At 64.4% G+C, this 20,805-nt stretch overlaps 1 protein-coding gene across 1 annotated transcript in view; it reads right to left on the reverse strand.

The window, feature by feature from the left end:
• Positions 1-17,652: 17,652 nt before the first annotated feature.
• The window catches only part of CBX4 (chromobox 4), a 4,720-nt gene continuing 1,567 nt past the window's right edge, over positions 17,653-20,805 (reverse strand). The window contains exons 4-5 of the mRNA XM_027667564.1: positions 20,413-20,479; positions 17,653-19,892 (exon numbers count right to left, since the gene is read on the reverse strand). Coding sequence (XP_027523365.1) covers positions 18,561-19,892; positions 20,413-20,479 — 1,399 coding nt within the window. The 3' untranslated portion in view covers positions 17,653-18,560. The remainder of the gene's footprint in view (positions 19,893-20,412; positions 20,480-20,805) is intronic.

Below are 20,805 nucleotides of genomic sequence, written 5' to 3' on the forward strand. Positions count from 1 at the left end.
CCCCCCCCGCGCCCGCCGCCGCCGGAGCCGGGTGGAATATTCCGCCCGCGCCGCATTGGCCCCGCCGCGCCCCGCCCGCCGACGTGCGGCGCGTCCCGATGGCCGCGGGGAGGGGCCGCCGAGGGGGACACGCCCCCGGGACACGCCCCCGGGACACGCCCCCGGGACACGCCCCGCTCGGGGGGGCGGCCCCGGGGGGGCGGGAAGGGACGCGGAGCACAAAAAGGGGCCGCGGGGGCGGGGGGGGGGGGGGGGGGGGGGGGGGGATTCTCGCAGCCCCGGGGACGGGGCGGAATGTGGGCCCCGCAGCCCCGGGGACGGGCCGGGGGCTTCCGCGGCACCCGGACGGGGCGGACTGGGGGGTTCCGCGGCCCGGCGCGGCGGCCGGTGGTCAGACAAACGGGGCGGGGGGCGCTCCGGCAATACCGGGCCCCCGTGGGTCCCCCTCAGCGGCTCTGCCTCTCGTGCCGCCGCACTGCATCCCGCCCGAGACCCACCGCCTTCTCCCCGAGGCGGCCACGGGAGAACGAGACACGCGTGTCAGGACGACGAGTGGCGGGAAATGGGTGCAGCCTCTGGGGGACCGACGGTCTCACGGGGCCAGTTTTCGCCCGCAAGCGGGAAGGGTCAAAATCCGCCCCCCGCGCCGTTCGAGGGGAGGGCCCGGGGGGGCCGGGCAGCCCTTCAACCCATTCCCGCTGAGCGAAGCGGTTTTCGTGTCCGTGGACAGCGCCGCGGGTGGGTGCTGCCCCGAGGGCGGGACCCGCAGCACCACGGCGCGGTGCTGAGTGGGATCCTATGGCCCTGTCCACTCGTGACAAGACTTCTCATGGATCTGCCCCTCCTTCCTGCCTCCATTTCCCCTTCCCTAAGGAGTTCGAAGCCAAGGAGCAGCGGGGCTCGGCGGCTGCCGCGCTCACGCGTGGGAGACTCCGGTCTGCGCCTGCGTTCGGGTAAATGAGACCAGGCTACGGCGGGGAGCCCCGGGACACGGGGTCCGCCGGGACCGGCAGCGGGAACCTCGAGGAGAGTTGTTTCTCGAGGGCATCCTCCCTGCCGCCGCGTCACCCAGGCGGGCAGGGACCTCCAACGGCAGACACGAGTGGGGCTGTGGGACCCCGCGGGGAGCACTGACAACTGGACCCCCACAGCCCCACGCGGGACTCGGGAGGCAGTGGGTCGGTCTCGGTGGGCAGATCCCTCCTGCCACCGCCCCCGGCCGACGTGAAACTGCGCTCACTGGAGGAGGCAGGAGATTCCCATTCCACGGCTCTCGTGGACTCCCACACCACGCTTGCAACCCCGCGCCACGGGAGCTTCCCCGCTACGCGGGTTTTGCGTGGCTTGGCCGGGCCGGGGGGAAGAGCAACCCCCGCGCCCTCCCAGACCACGGCGAGCTGCGTCCCGAGAAGTTTTTCGTTGCTGTCGAATTAATCTGTGTTAATTAAGGCTGGTCGCGGGGCGACTCATGAATCGGGATGGATTCGGCGGACCGGATCCCGCTCCCGAGAAGCTGCCGCTCAGAGGAGACACCCGGCGGTACCGGGCACAAGGCCCAGCGAGGGGACGGGAGCGGATCGTGCCCCCCCGGCCCGACCGGTGCCGGCGCCGCCGTCTCGTCCACTGCTCGGGGCTCCCGGGGCAGCGTCCGCGGCGGCGCAGAGGCGCCCGTGCCCGTGGCCGTGGAGCTGCTGCAACCCGCGGACGCTGGTGTTTGTCCAGCACCGTGGCCGTCGGTGTCCCGGCGCAGGTGGGAACCGCAGACCCGGGCCGAATCTCCCCGAACCGACGCCGCACGGGAGCCCCGAGTGTCTGCGGATCTCCCGACTGAGCAGCCGCCTCTGCCCCGTCGCCTTCGCCGAACTACGCGGAGCCCCACGGCCACGCGTGGGTGTGCAGAGCCGAGAGGCCGCGGTTCCGGCTGCCTCACGTGCGGGCGTCAGCGCAGGAATAGCTTCATCCTCCCGCTGTAACCCACGCGGGACTCGCGCGGAGCCGGGGCTGCGCCCCCGGCTGCGGTGCGGGGGGGCAGGGACAAGGCGAGACTTAAACGAGAACGGCACAAGGAAAGCAGCGCGGAGCGGCCGCCGCCGCGTGGGGACCGACCGGAGCCCCCGCGCGTGGGTGAGCCGGGTCCGGGGCTGCGGCCGCTCGTGGGGGTCTTGGTTCGGAAGGAGAAGCGGAACGGATCTGTCCCGGCGCCGGGGCATGAGGCAGCGGCGGGCAGGACTGCTCCCGGCTCCGCCGGGCAATTCCTCTCGCTGCCGGAGGGAGTCCGGGGACCCCCCGCCCGGGCCCGGCGGCGCTGCGGGGACCCCCCTGCCAGGCCGGGCCAACGGAAGCAGCAGCGGAGCCGGGGCACGGGCCGCCCTCCGGGCTCCCGAGGTCAGCGGCAGGGGCTGCCTGGGCGCCCCACGGGCTCTTGGCCGAGGGGGGCCGCTCGTCCCCGCGTCTCCACCGCCCACGCAGACAGCGACCCGGTCTCTGGGTCCCGGGCTCGGTGCCGACTCGGGGACAGCTTCGGCCCGGCGAGGACGTGTGCCGGCGCGGCAAACCCCGTTTCTGCCCGTTTGACCCCAAATCCACCTCTTGGCTGCCGGGTCTCCGCTCCCCCAACACGCACTCGTGAGATGAATTCCTCGGGGCTCAGCGGGCCGCCGCGGGGCAGAGTTCCCGGCTCCCCCCTCGTTTCTCGCTGTGCGGGGTTTTCCACGGCCACGAGTTTTGCAACGAAACCGGGCGGCTGCAGCCCCTCTCGGCGTCGCGCGTGGGGCGGTGGAGCGAGCACGCGTGTCCGAGCGCGGCTGAGCCTGGAGCGGCGGGGCGGACCTGGCTCCAACCCAACACGGGCACCATCGATTCCCGCACTGCAGCCGGGCATTCCCCCGCGCCTCCCGTGCACTGCAGTGACCATGCTTCAGAAGCTGCTCCGTCCCACGGCCACTCGCGGAGGGACGGCAGGATCCAGCCCAGATCCCGACCCGGTTCCCCGGGTGGCCGAGGATGCCGGTGCTCCTCGTATATCCGTTTATGCCACGGTCGCGCTCCACTGTGTCGACAACCCTTCTCCTGGGCGATCGCAGCACGGCCCCCACAGTGGGACCACCGGGGGGAACGGGGACAGAGCAAATCGCCCGCTGGCAGAGCCCCAGGGCCTGCCCGTCCCCGAACCGACCCCGCGACCGGGGTGGCCCTCGGGACCCGGGAAAGGCATCCTGCAGCCCGGGTACCGACGGGCAGCGTATAGCGCGCCCCGGAGCCCCATTCCACGCGAACTCCCTGAATGCGTGGATACCCCCCCGCACACTCGGGGCGGCCGCCCTCGGGTTCCCGGTCAGCCCCGCCGCCCGGTTCGGCTCCGGGTGTTTCCCGGTTCGGTTCCGTCCACGAGCCGTGCGGGAAAACGATTCCCTCCACTGGTGGATGAATGGAGCCGAGAGGAGTCTCGGGCAAATTCACGGCCCCCGGGCCGGTACCAGGCTGTCTCGACGGGTGGGCCCGGACCGAGGACATCGCGGCATCGCCGCGCCCCCCCCGGCCCACGGCCTTTTCCGGGACCGGGGGCGCAGCCCGGCCCCCGGGATGTTGCCTTTTCGTTTCCGAGTATCCCGGGGATAATCGGGGAGGCAGAGACTGGCTCCGAGCTGCGGCACCAGCACCCCAAGGTGCCGCTGGAGATGCTGCCGGGAAGCGCGGAGGTACCCGGTGCGGGGAGGGGAGATCTCGGGGGTTCCCGTGCAGCGGCGTCCGCGCGGGGCTGCACCAGCCCCGGAATTTCCGTGTGAGCAAGTTTTCATGTCAAGATGTTTGACATCGAATTCGTGACCGGGCAGGACTTCCCCGGCGGCTCCGGAGGCGACGTAGAGACGGGAGGCAGCGTGCCCCGGTGGAACGACCCCTGGCACGGCTGCTGCCCCTTTCCCGGAGACCAGAGGGGGCTGGCGGGGCCGTAGAGGCACCTCCGTGTGGTCGGACTCAGGAGAGCGAGAGGATGCCGGCCCCGGGGACTCTGCCGAGCACCTGAGCAGAACAGCCTCTCTCCGCTCCGCCGGTCGTTGTTCCCCGGTTACCGGGGCCTTGGCTAGCCGGCGAAGCGACCACTCCGAGGAGGTGCAGCCCAGTGCCGCAACTGGTCCCCAATCGGCCCCGCCGCGGCCCCGGGACCGAGCCGAGCATCTTCCCCGGCGCAGGCGGTACTGAGGGCCGCCGACCGGGGCAGCCAAACCCCTCCGACACTCCCCGGGCCAGCCCGGAGAGCGGTTCGTCCCGACGGTGCCGCACGGAAACGCTGACCTTCCCGGCGCGTTGCCGCCGGCCCGGTGAATTCCAGGTGCTTTCCATAGGTGGCACCGTCCTCCTGGAAATGGCGGCTGCGGCCGCCGCGCAACCGGCGGCGCTCCCGCTACCCCCGGGGGGCACTGCCGCCCCCTCCGCCCCGGGCAGCCCGCCCGCATCGAAGGTTCATCAGGACAGGAACCCCCCCGCACCGAGGGTTCAGGAGCGCCCGCAGGAGCCCCGGGAGCTGTGACCCGCGGCAAAGCGGGGAGGGGTCCCCTCTGCGGTCCCGACGGGGGAGACAAGCCGCCGTTTTCTTCCGAAGCACAGACCCACGAACGCTCGGGTGGTCTCCCGCATCGGTCTTCCTCGTGGGAGCGGCTCACGCGTGTCCCGCAGACCTCTGCGCCCGTGGGGCCGCCGTGCCCCGAGCCCCCTGCTCCGGTGAGGCTGACCGGCGGAGTCCCCACGCAGGGAGCGTCCACGGGGCGCCCCGACGGCAGAGCGCCCGCTCCCCGTTTTCCAGGCGTGCCGACACGCACTGGGAGCCCCTCGTCACCCCCAGTGCCGGGGTCGACCCGCTGCAGCTGCGCGGGTCACCCCGAACGCCCCGGGCGAGAAAAGCGCCGCTCCCGGGACCGGGGGCGCCGTTTATCACCCGCTCCAGGCTCCGAGCGCTCTGCACAAAAGATCTTTTGTTCCCGGGGGTTCTGAATTTGCTCATTATTTGTAGGAACATAAACACGAGCTGTTTGCGGAGGGGGAGAGGGAGGAACCGGCCCGAGTGCGGCGTGGGGCGAGGAAACGGGAACGTTCCGGGTATTCCTGCATCCCGTCCAGCCCGCGCGGCTCCGTCCCCACCGGCTGTTACCCGCGCCGGGGCCGCGCTGCTCGGCCCGCAAGGACGGCAGAAGGACGGACCTGCTCCCTGCAGCGGCCACGGGAGCATCACGAGTGGGCAGGGGCTGGAGTGGGACGGAGCGGGGCGCGCGGCCCCCGCCGGGGAAATCTGACGTGGATGTGACAGATCAGACGGGGTGCGACCGCAGCCGCCCGGGGCTGCCGCTACCCCTATCCTACATCCTGCCCGGCTCAGTCCCGTCTCCGTCCCTACCCATCCCCTCCCGTCACCGCCCTCCCCGCGACTCCGCTTTTAACAAAAGCAATTAGAGGTGAAACGCTGCTCATTTGCATTCCACCTAATGACCGGCGGTGGGTTCCCCCGGCCGTTTGGGGGGGGGGGGGGTGGCGGTGGCAGACCCGGGCCCGGTGGGGCGGGGGGGCGCGGCCCGGCCCCGCCCTCCCCGCGGCCCCGCCCCCGGCCCCGCCCCGCCCAAGGTAGGCGCTGTATTTAGGTTCATGCCCTTATATGGCGATGCGCGCGGCGCCCCGCGGACGGCGCGCACCATATAAGGCAGCGGCGCGCGGGCCCGGGTGAGCTGGTGGGCGCTGATTGGCCCGTCGGTATCGCAGCAACGGCCCTCGCGGGCGGAACGGCCCCGCGCCCCCCCCGCCGGGACCCCCGTCACACCGAGGGACCCCCACGGCACCGCCCCGGCCCCCGGTGTCGCCTCGCTGCCCCTTCCCGCCCCGGGGCTCCCGGCCCCCCCGTCTCGCCGCTGGTGTTCCGTGGGCACCGACGGCACGCGGGAGCCCGCGGCGCTCCAGAAGTGCGGCGGGACAGCCGGTCCTCTGTCTCCCCAACACGGGTCACGGAGGAGGCCGACCGTGTCCGTCCCACTCGCGGCAGAGGGTCCGGCGGGACCGCGGGCCGGGAAAGCCGGCAGGACGGGGCGGTCGCGCTGCTCCGCCGAGCGGGACTTCGAGTGGGCAGGGGGAGCGGGGACACGGGTGACCCCCGTCTGGGGCACAGAGACTGGGGGGCTTTGCGGAGGGAGGCAGCCGGGGGCGCTGCGCCGGGCGAGGCATTCCCGGGAGGCACCGGCGCCCTTCGCACCGTGCGCGGCGGAGACAGCGGCTTCCGCGCACGCGGGCGCCACCCGTGATGCACCCACGGCGCGGGAAAGCGCCTTCCCATGTCCAGTCGCCACGGTGCGGGCCAGTCGAAGGGGAAAGATTTCCCGCTCTCCTGTGGGGAAAGGATCGCCCCGGTCCGGCTCCCACACTCCCGTTTTCGGGACATCCCCTCGCTCCGCGGACACCCGCGAAAACCACCGGAGGAGAGCGAACCTCCGGCAGCGCAGGCACCAGCCGCGCACCCACGCGTGTCCGCTCCTGCCTCGCACCCGGGGGTCCGCCGCCGTGACGGGCGGGGGGCGGAGACACGGTGCGGGGCCGTGGGGTCGAGTTTTCGTTGCGGCTTCGCCGGTGCGTGGCCGAGTCGCGGCCGCACGGCGCCGCGTCCCCGCGGCCCGATTATTTTTATATATTTTATTTTAATTTTATTTTAAACCGAAAGCAAAACCGGGCGCTGCGGGAGCGGCTGCGGGGCTGGGGCTCCTCCTGCGCGGCGGGTTGCGGGGGATGATCGGCCGCCCCTCCACCGCGCCCCCCGGGTTCGGAGCCGCCGCCGCCCTCGGCGGGCACCGGGCGGGGGCTGCGGGCACGTGCCGGGCTGGCGCTACGGGGCCGAGGGCGATCGGGGCGGGCTGCCCCGCGCCCCCCCCGCGCCGCAGGTGAGGCCACGCACCGAGCTCCGCCGAGGTCCCGCCGCCCCGCGGAGCCTCCGGCCGCCCCCCGCGCCGCCTGCCCCGGGGCTCCCCGGGGGGGCCGGCGGGGAGGGTTGCGCCGCTTCCTCGCCGTCCCCCCCCATGGCAGGATTCAGCGGGCTCCGCCGAGCAGCCATTTTCTGCAGCTGCTTCTCCACCGGAGCTCAGCCGGGCGGCGGGGCCGGGCGGCGGCACAGCCCGGGGGACCCCTGCCCCGCTGCCCTCCGCCGGGACGGGCGCCCCGAGCCCGGGCGGGCGGGGCCGGGGGTGGCCGGGCTGCGCCGCAGGGCTCGCCGTGACAATCCCACCCTTTCCCCGCCATTTTGTTACCGTGCTGGCGTTTTCCCAAAGCAGAGACAGAGCGGGAGCCTTGGGAACGGGCCCCTGTTGTGCCGGGGCGTTCGCGACCCGTGGCCCCGCTCCCTCCCACCCCCGCCGCGCCGCACCTGGCAGCGGGGCCGGTCCCGGGACGCGTGGCCACCGCCGGCACCTCCCCACCGGGGTTGCCCCGCTCCCCTTCGCGCCCCGCGCACGCAGCACCGAGGGTCATGACTGTCTGAGTCCACGCAGGACCCTGTCACGCGGGGCTGGCACCGATCTCCGGGACGCTCTCCCCAAGCAGAGGATCCCGAAGCGTGGTCACCAGACTCCCTTCCCGATGGACCGGGCACGCGGGGCTGGTCGCCTCCCTCCGCCCTCCCCATGGGCATCGCAAGTGCCCCGGGGGCCGGGGAAACGCCCCGTCGGGGAGGGTCCGCCACGGGGCCGTTCGGCACAGCATCCTTCAGCCTTGCTCGGTCCCGGTGGCGGTCCCGGCTCCTCGCGGGACCAGCCCAAAGGCCCTCGCGGGAAACCCGTGGGGACGACGCCGGCCAGTGCTTGGCCCACGCGAGGCCGGGCGCGCCGTCGTGGCGGAGAGCACGACCAGACCGGCGGGAAGGGCGGCGAGGGGATGGAGGGAGACGGCCGGGACGAGCCGCGGGACAGCACCGGCGGCGCGGGGATGGGCGGGCAGGATGGCGGATGCCCCGACGGGGCGGGCCGGTCCCTCCACCCGCGCGGGGTTTGATGAACGCCTGGTTGACACCAAGCAGGGAACCCTGCCGGTGGGTCCCTCCCCCACGGCTGCATTCCCGTGTCGGGGGAGGGGGTCGGATGTGGCACGACGCGGGAGATGCCCCGTGCGAGCGGATGCGGAGCGCGGCGGGGCCGGTGCGTGCCCCGGGCTGAACCTCCGGAGCTGAGCGGCGGCGGAGGGCGCAGAAGGGAGTGGGGAAGGAGGGGGCTCATGCAGTGCTGCAATGCAGCGCCGCGCCGAGCCCGCCGGCCCGGCCGCGCTCTGCCGCCCGTCACTGCGGCAATGCGGGTGGAAGCCCCACCCGGGCTGGACCGAACCAAGCCGGGCATCCCCTGCCTGGCCGGGCCGCCCTCCACCCCAGCCGCGCCGGGCTGTCTCTCTCCGCCGCTTCCTCGCCCCTGTTTCGTTTTCCTCCCACCCCTGCCAGGACCGCGGGACGTTTCCTCCCGCGGCGGGAGGAACCGGGACCCGGGTACCAAGGACCGCCCGCTTGCCCTGTGTTTGCGGAGGGTGGGCCTTATCCTGCCTCCGGCGCTGGACACCCACAGACCCTGCCAGCAGCCTCCCTGGCCCCTCCCAGCGCCCCGGCTTCTCGCTGCGACTCCCCCGGACGCCGAGACATGCGAAGCCGCCGGTGCTGCACCGTCCCGGGGCCGATCCCCGGCTCTGCCCTGCTCCGTTCCAGTTTCTCCCGGGGGAATCTTCCCTATCTCACCTCTGGGCCCCCACCCTCTCTGTTTCTCCTTCACCCCGTCCCCGATGTCCCTTCCTCGCGGTCCCACTACAAACAGCGCTGCGGGTCCCACGTGGGACCCCGGGCGGGGGGGGGGTCCCACCTCTGCTCCGCTTCCCCGCGGCTGCCATCTGACTCTTGGACACGCAGCACTGCGGCCGCGCGTGGGAGCACCCGGTAAGAGGGAGCCCCACGCCGCAGCCGCTTTCCCGCACCCCGAGGTGCCGCTGTGCGGTGGGGTGCGGGCAGCGCCCTGGAGGGAAGGGATTCGTCTTATAAAAGCCACCCATAAAGACACAAACCCAGCAGGGCACGGTGGACCACGGGGTACATAAAATATCCGGGTGCGAGGTTTAAGACTGGGGGGGGCACTATAAGCCCCCACCGCCCGCCCTCGTCCAACAGGCTGTGGATCACTCCCCTCGCTATTTGCCTCCTGCCGCAGCAGCCGGGGGCTGGATCCAGGGATCCTCTCCCAGCCATGCCAGGCAAACTGGGTTCTGCCCTCCCACCTGGATGTTTTTTTTCTGACGCGGTGAAAATGGCACCGCATTCCAGCTCCAGCTCCTGCCGGTGCGGACTCAGCCGCTGGATCCTGCCGTGTCTGCGTTTGCTGAAGGAAATCTCAGTGGAGCCCCTGAATTTCTTCCCTGGGAGAGGTTTACAGGCTGATCAAAATATCCTTAACCTTCCCTTCGGGAGGCCGGGCACCCCCGTGGCTCACTCTGGGGCTCCCCGCGCCCCTATACCATCCCTCCGCCTCTCCCCGACTCCTCTCCGATATTTCAGTGTCTCTTTTGAGCTACCGGAGGCTGTTCCACGCGAAAGTGGGCTCACCAGTGCCACACACCGAGCAGTACCACCGCCCGGCTCTGCCCTCGGTCCCCTGCACACACGGGGAACCTTCCTCGGTGGGGGTGCCGTCCCTGTCCCTCTCCCCCCCCCCCCCCCCATGAGACACAGCTCCCGGTGGCACCGAGAGAGCGGCTGCACACGACGCTCCTTGCCGCGCAGATTTGTTGTTTAACTCCTCAGGCAGGGTTGAATAGATGCGGGGACAGAGCGATTCCTGACCGCAAACCCCCCCCATGCTCGCGGGGGGCTCCCAATCCCCCGGGCAGATTCAGCCCTTGGCTCCTCCTGCCATGGTCCTTCTCCGGGAGCAAGAAAAGGGTCACACTTCGGGGGCACTTTGGGAACCCACCCTGGCCCGGCGGGGGAAGGTCCCGGGACCCCCCAGGGATGGCTGAGCCCCGAAGCCCCGCACCGAGCGGCTGCCGGGCTGGTTCTCTGCAACAACCCCCGCTCATCGCAGCCCCTCCTGTGACTGAGCATCTCGCAGGACACCGTCCCAGGTGCCCCCCAGCAGGTTCCCCGCCTCGTGGAACTCCAGCTCACAGCGGGCTGTGCTGAGCCCCCGGCTGGCCGCTCTCAGCCCACGGTCACGGGGGTGCTACTTTCACGGCCCCTGTGCCGCCCCCAAGCTCGTTCTGATCTCCCAGCACTTGGGACGTGGCACCAGGCAGCAGTTCTCAGTCACACGGGGGTTGCGGGGGGGGGCGGGGCGGCGCTGGGCAAAGGCAGAACTGCCTTGCCAGAGAAAGAAAGCAGAGTTAAATCTGTCAGCCCGAAAGCAGAGAGACAATGCCACGGTCGAGACTTATTTGTCACATACTCAGGCGAGAGATGGAAGGAATTCCTGTGATAATGCTCGTCCCTGCTCAGCCGCTGCTGCTGAACCACAAATTGCTGCTTGCAGCACAAAATATGGAAATGGGATACATTAGATTAGACGCCTTTCTTGTTGGGGCTCTGCTCTAGGAGTTATTTCTGAGTCCAGAGAGTTAAAGAATCTTCAAGCAGCAAAGCATCAGACCCTGGGAAAGTGGGTCTGCTTCAGGTGGTGGAGCTACAAAAAGGAAACACATCAGGAAAGCGGCTACCGTGGAGCCAGTGAAGGATTTTTCAAAGCAGAGAGAGACATCCAGGAAGGGCTCTTCCCACCTCGGGTTAAAAATGGCTCAGGGTCAGGTTGAGCCCTTAAACTCGAGATAAGGCATCATTCCACCAGTCGCCGGGGAGAGGGGAGGCACCGCTGGTGTCCGACCACCGCAGCTTCTTCTCTGCACAACCCACCATGAATTCCCCTGGTTTATCTGTTGTGGTGACTTCATTTGACAGAAGGACACAGGCAGAGGAAGGACAGTGTCACGGCTGGACCCAGCGCACATTCCTGATGTTAAAATGACAGCCTGGCTCGCACCGCACGGCAAATGGATGGGTACAGCGAGGACAACGCTTCAGCCTTCATTTTTCAGCCATGTGGAATTACTAACATATGTGAAAATTAACGTTTCCAAGCATATGTGAATATTACCATTTATTTTGTGCTTCGGTGGCTCCTCGATACCGAACAAACCTCCCCGAAGCTTGTATTTGGTATTAAAAAGAACCTGAAGCTCCATTTTAATTTTTTTTTTCTTTCAGACAAAATATAAATTATTCTTTTCCCATGTCCCCGGGACTGTGAGCTCCGAGCAGCTTCCCGAGCTTGAGGAGCCCGTTCCTTCCGAGGCATCGGCGATGGGAAGGGGCATCCATCCCCGGGGCGCGGGAGATGGGGCGGCACCAGGACAGGAACCCAGAAATTCAGAGGGGGGAACGCCCCCAACCCCCATCGTCTGAAACGCGATGCCCAGGCTCTCACAAAGGGCATTTTTAGGGGGTCCTGGCCGCTCTCCCCAGTGCCGGGGCCAAGCGCTGCCCACCCCCCTGCCACCCCCGCGCTCCCCGATGCGGTTTGACGCCCCTTTCCCAGCGTGCCGCCCGTGGGATGAGCCCTTCCCGCACGGCACAGCCCACGCCCGCAGCCCGGCGTGGCCATTTTAGCCCGCACTCGCTCCCGCCGCTGCCGCAGCCCCGCTCGCCGCCCCCGCCGCCTCCTCGCTCTCTCCGGGAGCTGCGGAGCGGTCCCGCCTCGGGGCTGGCGTGGCGATGCCCACGCGGCGTGACACGGTTCCGCGGAGCATCCCCTGGAGCGGTCCGGTCCCACCGGCCGCCCCCGGGCTGAGCTCGCCGACCCCCCCCCCGCCACCGGCGGCACCGGGAGGGCGGGAAACGCTGAGTCCGAGTTCGCCGTTCCCAGCTCTGGGAGCGGCTCCCGGGCTGCAATTTTCCACCCTTAGCTTCAGCCGAAGGATAGCGTGTGACATTTGAGTCATCATGGATTTCCTATTCTCGTGCTTCATAAACGAAGTGACAACGTCCCCGCGCTGGGCATGAGGGGAAGGGGCAAACCCGGGGTCCCCGGGTGGACCCTTCCCTGGGGCGGGTTCTTCTATCTGTGCCTCATTTCAGAGCCGTTGCCAAACACCACCATTCCTTGTCCTGTACATCCCAGGCTCATCCCTACTGTGGACAAAGACAGAGCACCCAGAGACATCCCAGGTGATGTGGCTTCACAGTGGCCCAAGCAGAATTTTTTGCTCAGCACAGTTTTTATATCCAACATTAAATACACATTTGTTGAAGCTTCCATCAGTTCAGACCCTCCATTCAGGCTGCTGTTAATGCATTTTCTAATAATATCCAAGGCTTTTACATTTATTTTCTCTATCTGCACAACAGCAACACCTCTGAATGGTTTAGGTTATCCCCTTTCTCACCTCCAACGAAGCACTTTTATGCCAAAATAGCAATGTATAAAAACCCTGGACAATGGCAGTGTGACCATGCTTCACTTCCCAGGAGCTTCCTGGGACAGAGCCTGTAGCACTGGTGGAGCTCAACCGTCCCCTGTGAAAAGGTGCTGGTGTTTGACAGGGCTCCTGGAGGGTTTGGGGGATCCTGGAGGGTTTGGCAGTTGGTGTTTAAGTTTCCTTCTCTCCCCACCCCGGAACCCCAGGGCCTGCTGCCAAGCAGAGTCACCCAGGGACGGCACACAGCCTGGCTCCTGGAATCCAGGGTGCTTCCTGCCAGGCTGCACTGTGTTGCAGTGTGTTTTATATGCCTGCTCCTTCGATAAAAATAAATCTTCATGTTTGCAGTTTGCTTTAAACTACATTAAGGTGTCAGCTGAACTGACGGCTCCTGTGAGAAACGACCTCAGGAGGTGCCGGCAAATGGCTCCAGGGTGACGGGAGGCACTGGCGGGTCCCAGCCTGGGGGAAGAGACCCCAGCCACCCTCAGGCCCGCCAGGGCCTGCCCCAAACTTTCATCATTGCAGAGACCCTCGTTTCTCTCCCATTTTCACCCAAAGGTCTGTCATGCAGTAACACCCCTTCAGTGTCCACGAGACTCCACATGCCAGCACAGAGCCAGGGATGTCTCCTATGAGCAGCTGCACCACCAGCTCCCTCTTCCTTTTCCAGTCTCCTTTCCAACTCACCACCAACGCTCTTTTCCTTCCCCAGCAGGCTGCACACATCCAGTTGCAGCCACCTCAGCTCCTCTCCCATGTCAACCACCCCATCCCCCTCCCTATCACTCCCTGCAGCAATCATGGGGTCCCTTCTCAGGAGTGCAGTGAGGGGGTCCAGGATCTCAGCCCCCATCTCCATCCCACCTCTCACTCACACAACCACTCTCCATCACCGCGCTGACGCTGCCCAAGGCCCGGCCATGCCACAGAGCCGTGGTTGGGTCAGGCACTGCTGGCCCAACTGCCTGGTGAATGTGTGAGCTGCTCTGGTTTGCCTACAACGGGACTCTTCCCAGCTCAGAATGCAGCGGGAGCTTTCCCAGGCACAGGGGATCCTCAAGAGCCACTCAACAAGGCTCTGGAAGCACCTGGAGCTGGTCTGGGCCGTGCTGACCCTGTGCAGCCACCTTCCTCTTCTGGCAAGAACATGAACAGAGCTGTGTCCTTGTGGCCGTCCCCTCCGTCTGCTCTGACACAGATCTCACATGAATCTGGGCTGAATCCAAATAATCTTATCTGTGGAGAGACTGAGGATTTCCTACTGCCAGGCTTTTTTGACTGCTCAAACCAGAGGCAGCCCCATGGGATGAGAGAGGCGAGGGGGCTCAGGGATGGGGAAGCAGGGAAGCCCTCTCACCATCCTCTCGCCATTCCCTCACTGTCTCGGTTTGGCGAGGGGGCTGCACCTCAGTCTTGCCCTCCCACAGCTGCTCTCCCACACAGAGGGACACCAACCCCTTCAAAAACCCAGTAAACCCCCTTGGTGGCTGCTGGATCAGCCCCACTGGATCCAGTTTTAGATAAAACTGTTCATAGCAGCCAACACGTGCACGGCTGTGCTCAAGGGGACAGGCCTAGAAAAACAGCCCAAGCAGTGGGTTCCCCCCCAGAACGAGACCATGAATGCTTTACCTTCTTGTTGACTTCTCTGACAGGGGACAGATGCTGAGCCCACCGCATTCAGCAAAGGCACACAGTCACTCCCTGACACTGCACATCAAAAGGAGAGAAGAATGGGAAAAATAAAGGAAAAATCCCACAAAATGCAAAATGACTGCCTGGAGGAGCTGCCCCCACCCACGTGTGAGCAAAAGCTGAATGCCCCAACTGCCTGGGAAATCCTCCACTTCTCACAGCACACGGCCACCCACACTTTCTGCCCTTCTCCAGGAGAGGTTCCTCTCCCATTCCCAGTCTGAACCTGGAAATCTGGACCCATTCCCAGACTGGACCTTCCCATTCCCATGAGGCTGTTTCTTATTCTGGTTAAAAGACACTGGCTCTATCTTACGTGTTTATTGAACATCCTTTTCCGTTACAGCATCCTCACCCCAGGAATGCAGCCCTTCCACCCAGCCCCGGGGCCCACGCTGCGTGGAGCAGGGATCATCCCCCTTGGGTGGAGCAGGGATCACACTGACACCTCCTGAAACCACACAGGGCCACGGCAACCGCTGGTGACAGAGCTGGATCCAGCCCAGGACTGCTGCCACACTGGTACCCCCACGGGCATGGGAGAACGTGAAAGCATCAGCACAGAGCTGCAGCCCTCCTCTGTGCAGGGCCATGGATCCATCCAGCCCTTTCAGAAGGGCTCAAAGACGAACACAAATTCTCCTTTTACATCAGCAAATATTTGTCTGGAATAAATCCAAACCAAGCAGAGGTTAACGCATTCCTGGGAAATACATTCAACGCAGAGCACACCAGTCTTCCTAATGGAGCGTGGTGACGCTCCATCTCACCCTGGATCACTCTGATAACCATTGGAAGTCACTGTGGACTTCACATTAATTTGCTCAGTAACAGGCATTTAGGTTTGATGCATTTAAAAGGGAAAGAGAGCACCAGGAATAAGTAATTCATATCCAAACACTCCATCTCTTCCAGCCAACCAGCCCAGCAAGGGAAGGGCGCAGCTTTTAAACCAGTAACTACTTATCACACCTTTCACAGCACAGGAAGCTGCTGGAGTTGTGATAAACATGATCAAACTATTAAAGTAAGAAATATCTGGTTGTGTGGTTTCCGGGAAACGGTGCCTCAAACCAACCACGGCTGCTGCCGGCACAGAGGGGGCTTTAGGGGCTTCTGCAGCCCCGGGGGTGGTGGGCACAGGGGAGGGAACTCAGAAACACATGCTCAGAGGGACAGTGTTCCCTTAAAAACTGGCAACACAACACCCTCCATTTTCAGAAATGCTAATGAGCTGAGCTAACTGCAAACCTGCGAGCAGTTATTAATTGCCCAGAGCCTCACACCCCTACAGCCCAGGGAACGAAGCTGCCGAGCCAGCTCTCGGCAGCAGCGACGCTCAGGCTCTGGCCCAGAGCCTGCAAGCCCACATTCAAGGACACAACCTGCTATTTGTGAGAAACCCTGTGGGTTTCATCCACCTTTGTGTGGCTAAAGAGCAAGTTGTGCCCTGGCAGCTGCCCTGCCCTGGAGCCGCAGCCCGGCCCCGCTCCTGCACTGGCTCCCGCTGCTGTCTGTCGAGCTGCACTTCCCCTTTCATAAATCACATTTTGCATTCTGAGCATGCGTCTCCTCTTCCATGCCATTTTTGTTTTCAGATAACCATTAGCTTAATTAATCAAGGGAAATGCATCATTTCTGATCGTGTGCTCTGATAGCGAAGCCTGGGACGGCAGGGAAACGCTTCCCACCAACCCATCCCCTGGCACCCCCCTTGTGGGCTGAGGTTCACCTGCCCCGACACCCCCTCTGCAGCACCCTCAGCCCGTCACCCACACAGCCCCGGTGGCACGAAGCGTTGATTAAAAGCCCCTCAACATTCAGCACGGCCATCAGGCAAAGGTTGATTCTAATCAGAGTTCACCATTTCCACTTGCTCTCCACCAGCTTTGGGGTCTCCACACAGGCAGGTGAACGTCCCAGCCCTGAACATCATCCAAGTGTCCACTGGCTTTGGGGCATCGACTCAAACAGGAGTGAAAGTGAGCTGTCAGCACTAACCCTGCCCACATCAACCAGTTTAACCAAAGAGCTGGAATGGAGCCGCCTTCCTGGAGTCAGCTCCCAGAAGCCATTCCCACAACACGAGCGCTCTGAGCAGCACACCTGAGCTACACCAGACCAAAACCAACGTCTGGGACAACAGAGTCCTCAGCCAGTTGTCCCACTTGGATACAAGCCTCTTCAGCTGCCCCAGCGGGAAAAACAGCATCACACCCATTGGCTCCTTTTCCTTCATTTAATTCAAACTACCTTGGAAAAGTGCTCCAGCTCTGACATGAGAAACTCTGTAGGCAAGACCTGGGGTGACATGGCACATGCAGGGGTTCCCACTGTGACCCACTCCAGATGACATCTGGCTGGATTCTGTCCCAACTTCCCACAACCCTCAGGATTTACAAAGCAACAATTACCATAGTGAGTTTGGACTTTAAATAGAATGACACCTGGGAAGCCCAGGTGGCCCAGAAGTGGGCAACATGAGACAGGGGGATACTGTACTTTGGGAACAGCGCTGCCACACCCCTGGACAGACAGACACCATGTGACAGCAGGATCCAGGGCTGAGCCTGCTGGGTGCCCCCCAGCCCTCGGGCTCTCACAGGGCAACTCACCCACACCTCAAGTAGCTCAGGTATCACTGTAGGGCCCACCTTACCCAAACAAACTAATTCTGCTTCTCACAAGCTTGAGGCTCCGGAACACACACATCAACGTTCCAATATTTCAGCCAAGATCTTTGCTGGAAGAGAAACCAACTTTGATGAAAAGCTCAAGAGGCTGGCACTGGAGCTGGTTTTGCTGGCAGGAGGTTTGGAGGGCAGCACTGCCCAGGCACTTGACTGCTTCTGGGGAGGTGACAGGGGGTCACTGGGGGAGTGGGGATCATGTGCTGTATCTTGGCCGCCCACAGATGGGCTGCAGGGGCTCCACTGCTGGGCTGCCACCACCCTGTGAGCCATTTTGTAAAGAATTAGCCCTGTGCTGTATTTTCCAGTGGACTCCAGGAATTATTAATCTCCTTCAGAGACCTTTGCAACTTTCTTGGTGGAATTTGGACCATCTTCCTTTCTGTTCAACTTCTCATCTAACCACGACCCTCCCCAACACTGGGATGACGCCACTGGGATGGGTGGCAGCGATCACCCATCATCCCCTGTGCTGCCTTTCCAGCCTGTGCTTCCACAGCCTTCCCACTTTCCCATCACAGACCTCACGCAGCCCATTTTGGAGAAGCCCAGCCCTGCCTTGGCACCGTGGGGAGAGGAAAGCACCACACCACAGGCTCCCACAGCCTCGCTGCCCACCCAGAACACAGGGCGCCCTCAGCACTGTGGGAAAGACACTCTTCGGGTGAAAAATCAGAACTATATTCAATATGCTTTATCTCAGAGCTGATGTTTTAACCTGCAGGTACCTGCTGTGGGGCAGCCTGGCCACAGCCTGCCTGCACAGAGACCTGCCATCCCTGTGCCGCAACAAACGCACTCCAAATCCCGGTAGTTTTTGTAAAGGTTTATAGTCCTTTGCCATGATTGCATGATACATTTCTTTCCCCATGACACAGCCCTCGGACCAGGACGCGCCGCTGGCAGCTCGCAGCAGCTGGGCTTTGCACTCCGACCTACACTAGCTGCAGAACATCAAATGCACTTTCAACATCTCCATTTAATATTTACATTCAAGCAATTAATAATTGGAAGCTTATAGTTTAGACATTTCTAATAGCAGCAATTTCTATAATAGCTCGTTTAGCTTTAGATAACCATTTTTTTTTTTTTTTGCACATAGAAACACCACATGTGTACAGTATCAAAAAATATATACGGGTATGGTCCTGCGGGTCGTGGGGAGGGCAAGGGGCTGAGACTAACAAATGCTCAATGGTTAAAAAGGAGAACAGAAAATAGTCGTTTGATATAGTTTATAAGGTGATCTAGGGACTCCATAAATCTAGGCTTTATATTTCATTATATAAATACCTACAAATAAATATATTAGCGTGGCCAGGGAGCGACCAGCTTTCAGCTCAAACAATACATTTCAATAACACCACGTACAAACGGGAGCAAGAATCACTCGACAAGTTAGCACTGTTAAAATATAATACTATAACTCTGAGTAACTGGCGGGTCCCATCCTGGCGTGTCCCATCGCCCGCAGGTCCTGGGGCAGCCCCCGACCACAGGGCGAGAGCAGCGGCGAGGTCACCCCACGTGGCAGGGACGGCCACCGTGCCCGGCCCTGTCCCGGCGTCCCCTCGGTGGAGATGGCAGGCTTGGCCGCCGCGGCGCGGGCAGGGGCACACGGGCTCCGGGGAAGGGGCACCAGTACCTTGGAGGAGGTTGTGGGGCCGGCGGCCCCGGGGTGGGCAGGCAGCTCCCACGGGGAGCAGCCGCCGTCCCACCTCACACCGTCACGTACTCCTTGAAGGTCACGGTCAGGCAGTTTGCGGTCACGTCTGTGATAATTATATTCCCAAAGAAGGGCTTGAACTCCTGCAGGGACTCAGCCTCATCCTCCTCCTCCTCCGCGGCCTCCCGGGGCTGCGGAGGTTCCGTGGCCGGTTTCTCAGCCGGCGGCGGCGGCGGCACCTCCGGCTTCACCTGCGCCAGGGCCACCTCACCCTCTGCCCGCGGCTTCACGCAGCGCAAGTCTATGGGCTCGTCCAGGTCCGAATCCAGCAGGATGACCTCCGGCTGGGCGGGTGGCTCTGGCCGCTCTGGGGCTGGGGGGCTGAGGCAGGTGGGGGCACTGATGCTCCGGGAGGTCAGGCGCTTCTTGCCCGGCTCCCGCTCCACGTGCGGCTCTGACAGGCAGCGCTTCCGCGAGCCAGCGCCGGAGAGGTTCAGTCCCATGGAGGAAGGGCTGTGCTCACAGACAGGACTCAAGGACCAGGGCACGAGGTCTGGCTTGGTGGTGAGCTGCAAGGGCTGCTCCGCTGGAGGAAGGGGCAGCTCCTTGGCCAAGGGAGTCTTTTGGGGACTTTCGTCCAGCTCTGCAGGGGGCTGCCGGGCCTCGCCCTCTGCTTTGCTCAGGGCGTTGCTGCCCACCACCCTCTCCTCCCCTGGCTTCCTCCAAGCCTCTACCTTCTCCTCCCCACCCTTCTTTGGAGTCCTTTCCTCTGCAGCCCGTTTCCGGGGAGGCTCCCCGGACTTGATCTTCACGGCCTGCATGCCGTTCTCCATGTACTTGCTCATGACGATCACAATGCGCCCGTTCTTGTTTTTGTTCTTGACGATCTTCATCTTTCCCCCAAGGCCATTGCTGGTCACCCTGTCCCGGGGGGGCGGTCCAGTGCCACTGGACAGGTTCTTCTCGGCCCCGTTTTTGCTCTCTGCTGTGAGGTTCTTGACTGGGCCCAGCAGGTTTTTGGCTGGGCCATGAGCCCACTTGTCTGGGTGGGCGACCAGGGGAGTCTTGTTACTGTCCAAGCAGGCCTGGCCCTGTGGCTCCTTGCTGCTGGGCTGGTAATGGGGCTCGTACATCTTGGGGTCCGGCTGGTAGTGGTGGTGCTTCTTGCTGTTCAGCTGGTAGTAATACTTCCCTTTGCTGTGGGACTGATGCTTCATGCTGCTCTCCTTGCCGTTGGGCTGGTACTGGTGGTGCTTCTTGCTGTTGAGTTCATACTGGTGCTGCTGGCTCTTGCCGGAGGAGCTGAGGTCCAGCTTGGGCCTGGTGTCCACGGCCGGGTCCTGCAGCCCCGTGAGGATGTTTGAGCGGCGGGCGAAGGAGGGAAGCTGCAACACAAAACCAAGGGCCGCGCTCAGTCGAGGCCGGAGAACCAGGTGCCGGCGGCTCCAGCGGGTGCTGAAGGCGCCGGTGGAACCCCCGCTCCTGCAGCAGCTCTCGTTACAGGACGCTGCATCCCGGGGCGCCACGTCCTCGAGCAGGCGGCCCCAGCCCACTCCAACTTAGAGGCTGTGCATTGCTCCAGATTAATGAAGCAATGAAAAGAAGAAAAGCCCCCTTCAATCAGCTGTCTGGGAACGGGGGCCGAGCGGGACGGCCGCTGCCGAGCCCGCGAGCAGCCTGCTAATGCCACCCGGGCGCGGGCACAGCGGGGCTGCCCTGCAGCCCGGGGAGGGGAGGGGGGAGCGCTGAGCTCTGCACTGGGGCCCAGGGTCCCTGGGGTGTCGTGAGGAGCCCCGGGCTCCGCGCAGCCTCCCCAGTATGATGAAACCCGCTGCAAGCGGCTCCCCGGGGACGGTCGCTGCAAACAGTGCCCGAGGGTGAGGGGCTGCACTCCCGCGCGTTTACCTGCACGACCAGCGGCTTTGGCTTGGGCCCCCGTTTGCGGTATCCCATCAGCTGCTCCTGCCGCTCCCTGCGGGAACACAGCGTCACGGCGAGGCCCGAGGGCGGTACGCGGACCCCCGGGGTGCACCCACCCCCCCCCCGCGGCGGCTCCCTGGTGCCAGCGACCCTCCGTGGGTGCAGCGAGGGGGTGGTAGGAGGGGGACCGGGGCCCGCAGGAGCGGAGCCGCAGGCCGGGGGGGCCCGCAGGTGGCAGCGGGCCGGGGGCACAGGCACTCCGTGGAGGCAGCGCTTTCCCCGCTCCCGCCTCTCCCGCTGCGGCGAGGGGCTGAAGTTTACAGTTTGCGCCAAAACACTCCAGGAAATAAATGCGCGGAAAGAGGAAAAAAAAATAAA

This window comes from Corapipo altera, unplaced genomic scaffold, assembly GCF_003945725.1.
Source record: "Corapipo altera isolate COAL_440 unplaced genomic scaffold, ASM394572v1 305, whole genome shotgun sequence".
NCBI lineage: Eukaryota > Metazoa > Chordata > Aves > Passeriformes > Pipridae > Corapipo > Corapipo altera.